This window comes from Morone saxatilis, unplaced genomic scaffold (assembly GCF_004916995.1).
Source record: "Morone saxatilis isolate NCDOM2014 unplaced genomic scaffold, NCSU_SB_2.0 Contig20, whole genome shotgun sequence".
NCBI classification, from domain to species: Eukaryota; Metazoa; Chordata; class Actinopteri; family Moronidae; genus Morone; species Morone saxatilis.
In genome coordinates, this window is record NW_023339763.1 from 3,419,789 (window position 1) to 3,423,224 (window position 3,436).

The following is a 3,436-nucleotide window of genomic DNA, read 5'->3' on the forward strand; positions in this document are numbered from 1 at the left end:
TATGTTTTACAGAAAGGAAAAAGAGTGTTAAGTTACTCTTTAGGTTTTATCTCTTCATGTTTTTTGGAATAATTTCCTGCGCTGAAATGCAGCATCCGTTCCTATATTATGTTCTTGCGGCTGTAAAAGGAAATGAAGCGCGTAAAAGAATTGTAATTTGTGTATAAATGTTTAATGAGGACGTGTAAAACCTTCTTAAAGGCCCAGGAGGATGCAGAGAAGCTGCGTTCGGTGGTGATGCCGATGGAGAAGGAGATCGCGGCCCTCAAAGCCAAGCTGACTACAGCCGAGGACCGGGTGAAGGAACTGGAGGCCTCGAAGGTTAGTCAGCACTAAATAGATGATTCAGCTGGGGAAAAGGAAAAGGATGTTAACTGGGCGTGATGTTGACCAGGCATGGCAGCTGCCCTTTTTCTGAGTCAACTGAAAAATGTTTCCTTATATTGGAAGTAGAAAATTCTATTCCTTCAGACATTCAGCACTTAAAGTAGCTTTTACATCAGAAGGGAAAAGATCTTAGATTTGTGCTGAGGTAATATTAATGACACATTTAGCGCCTCGTTTGAGATGAGCCTGGCCTACGCATTAGATTTCTGTCCGACTTAATGCCGACTTGCTCTGACGCAGAGAGCGAAGAGCGGAAGGATTTGTTTTTTTCTGAGCGACTCCTTATCTCTTCCAGGCGTTATCACTCCTCCTGGTTTTCCTTTTGTTTCCTGCTTTGGCTTTTATTATTGTGAAACAGGTATTTAAAGTTGGAGTATGTTTAACTGGAGTATTTGATGTAGAGCAAACAACGACACAGCAAGTAATGTCACTAACATTGTTAAAGTTGTTGCTTGTTTCCCAGCACACCAGCTCCAGACAACGATACTCACAACTCTCCTGATACTAAAGCTAAAATCACAACATATTTTGGAAAACTAGAAAGTAAGCTGAATGTCCGTGGGCAAGTAATTTAACGATACCTGACATATAAATCCTGAGTGGAACAACAAGTTAGTGTTGTGTTGCTCGGTCTGATCCCCATTGTTTCCCATTGAGAGTCAGGGTCGAGTACAAACACTGGATTCATTTTCAGCGCACACACAGAAGTGGTTACAGCACTGTATAATATTATATCATATATTAAATGATGTATATATTTTTATATGAATATTTTAGTGTCATTAACACCAGCTGAAGGTGTGAAAGTGGCTTTTTAATGTTAGCATGTGTTTTTCATAGATATGGATGGTTGTGGTTGTAGCTTGACTTTGTCTGTTACAGGTAATGTCAACCACGTTACTTCTGTTCCTATGACATGAGAATACAGATGGACAGAGGAGACGATTTCATGTTTGTTGTGATACTTTTGAGAACTTGACTCATGGATTTCAGCGATTTACAGCCCACAACTTTAACATTTTGTTTCAGTCTCAGGTCTCTCATCAACTTTGTTTCCTGCAGGAAGTACCTTTTTTTTTTTTTTCAGATCAAAGGTTCAGATAAAAACATTGTACGCTACCTGCACAGCAATCAGCAGCAGACAGACACCGTTAGCAACTAGCTGGTGAAGAAAGTGGAGCGTTTGGCAGCTAAAGAGCCAGATATTTCTTTTTTCCTATTTTCTATATATAGTTATATTGTAATATAATGCATATTTTTAACATTCTTCTTCTTATTTGTTCTATTTCTTTAATGTCTTGTGAGCACCTTCAGCTACTGTGATGAAGCAAATTTCCTCCCAGAGATCAGTAAAGTATTTCTGATTCTAAAGAGCCAGATATTTCCCTCGAGTTAGTGGAGTCCAAAGTAGAGCTGAAAGGAGATTGAAAACATGCTAATGTTGCTCTGTGTCTGCTTGGTGTGTAAGTTGGCAACTATTTGCCACAACAACTGTATATGATTTTATGTGAATGTGTTTTTGATTACAGCGTGTTGTGCTGCCAAAATACCGACTAATAATCTCCAAGTTGTCTCTCCCTCTGCTCACTTCAGAGAAGCAGCCTTTCTTTCTGAGATACATTTTAATGTAAATAAAACAGAGTTACATGTTTCTCACTTTCTTTCGCAGGTTAAGGAGCTCAATCACGTTCTTGAGGCGGAGAAGTCGTGTCGTACAGACCTGGAGATGTACGTGGCCGTGTTGAACACTCAGAAATCTGTCCTGCAGGAAGACGCGGAGAAACTACGGAAAGAGCTCCACGAAGGTACTTTGTTATACTGTTTATGAAAGTATTTTGATAAGTAGAAGAATCGATGACGTGGTTGGATACAAGTAGAGTTGAACAGAAGAATGATTTGTGAAGTCTTGGTTACTATGGACGTAACTGAGTCCCTTTAATGGTTCATTTCTCAGGACAGAAACTTTTCCCTTTTAACTAACACTGCTGTCTACACCAGCTCCGATACATCTCACTAACATTGCTCCTATCTGTGGTTAGTGTTAAGTTATTTGACAGTTTAAAAAAAAAGGAATACAGAAAATAGTATGACTATATTAAAAGTGATGGCAAACTAACAATGAGACAAAATATACAACAATAATAGTAACTGCAATAATTATGATAATAACTGCATCAATACAAGCAAAAATGTAAGGAGTATATGTGTGTTACAGTTATAAATCAGCAACTAAATGGTCTTTGTGGAAGAAAAATTCCTTCAGGGCCGATTTTGTGGCTGGTTCAGATGAGTTTTATTCACTGCGCGTTGGAGACAGAAGTTCACAACAAAGCTGTAGATTTCTCTCTAACCAGAGTGAGTTTCTGGCCAGACTTATTTACAGGGAAACAATCAGGCTCAACAAAAGGTGAGGGCCGGGAGCTTTCCCTCGCAATAGATAAGATCACTCACAAGGATCTGTTAATCAGCGTAAAATACAAAGGCTGGTACTTGAATCAGTGTTTAATCAATGATGATTAGTTTGTCTAAGTACAGAGTTCACTGTCATTAAAGAAAAGATTTAATTCAAGACTGACAATATCAATCTTTTAGCATCTTTTGTAACATTTTACAGAGGAACAGCTATAACCTTAAAAACTTCAAAAATGTACCTGCAGGTGAGAAATTCAGGAGGATGAAGATCTGAGGATGACGAGTACAAATTAACCTGTGAATTTACTTGAAAATAGGTCTTGAACTGCCTCAGAATATTCCTTTTACATTAATTTAACTTATGAATAAAGACACATATTTGAAAAAGTGTCTCAAGAAACGACTTAAAAAACTCTGAACTGAATTAGGTGCAGCCATATAACCATTATATTTCTATATACTTGTACTCGCTGTACAGGCTGACGAGAGGGGAAGGCTGTAGAGAGAAATACAGCACTGTCCTGTCCAGATCCTTCATTTAGTGATTAAGATCAGTAAGATAATGGGGTTATTCAAATTATTAAAGCACACTTTTTAAACATAAGCCACTGTGAAATATGACTTTCTGTGTGTGTGT

At 38.1% G+C, this 3,436-nt stretch overlaps 1 protein-coding gene across 3 annotated transcripts in view; it reads left to right on the top strand.

Moving 5' to 3' along the window:
* Positions 1-3,436, top strand: part of rabep1 (rabaptin, RAB GTPase binding effector protein 1) — a gene marked incomplete at its 5' end in the record, with an annotated part of 25,119 nt that overhangs the window by 287 nt on the left and 21,396 nt on the right. For all 3 annotated transcript variants that reach the window (XM_035666374.1, XM_035666375.1, XM_035666376.1), the window contains 2 exon segments: positions 202-321; positions 2,057-2,192. In XM_035666374.1, coding sequence (XP_035522267.1) covers positions 202-321; positions 2,057-2,192 — 256 coding nt within the window.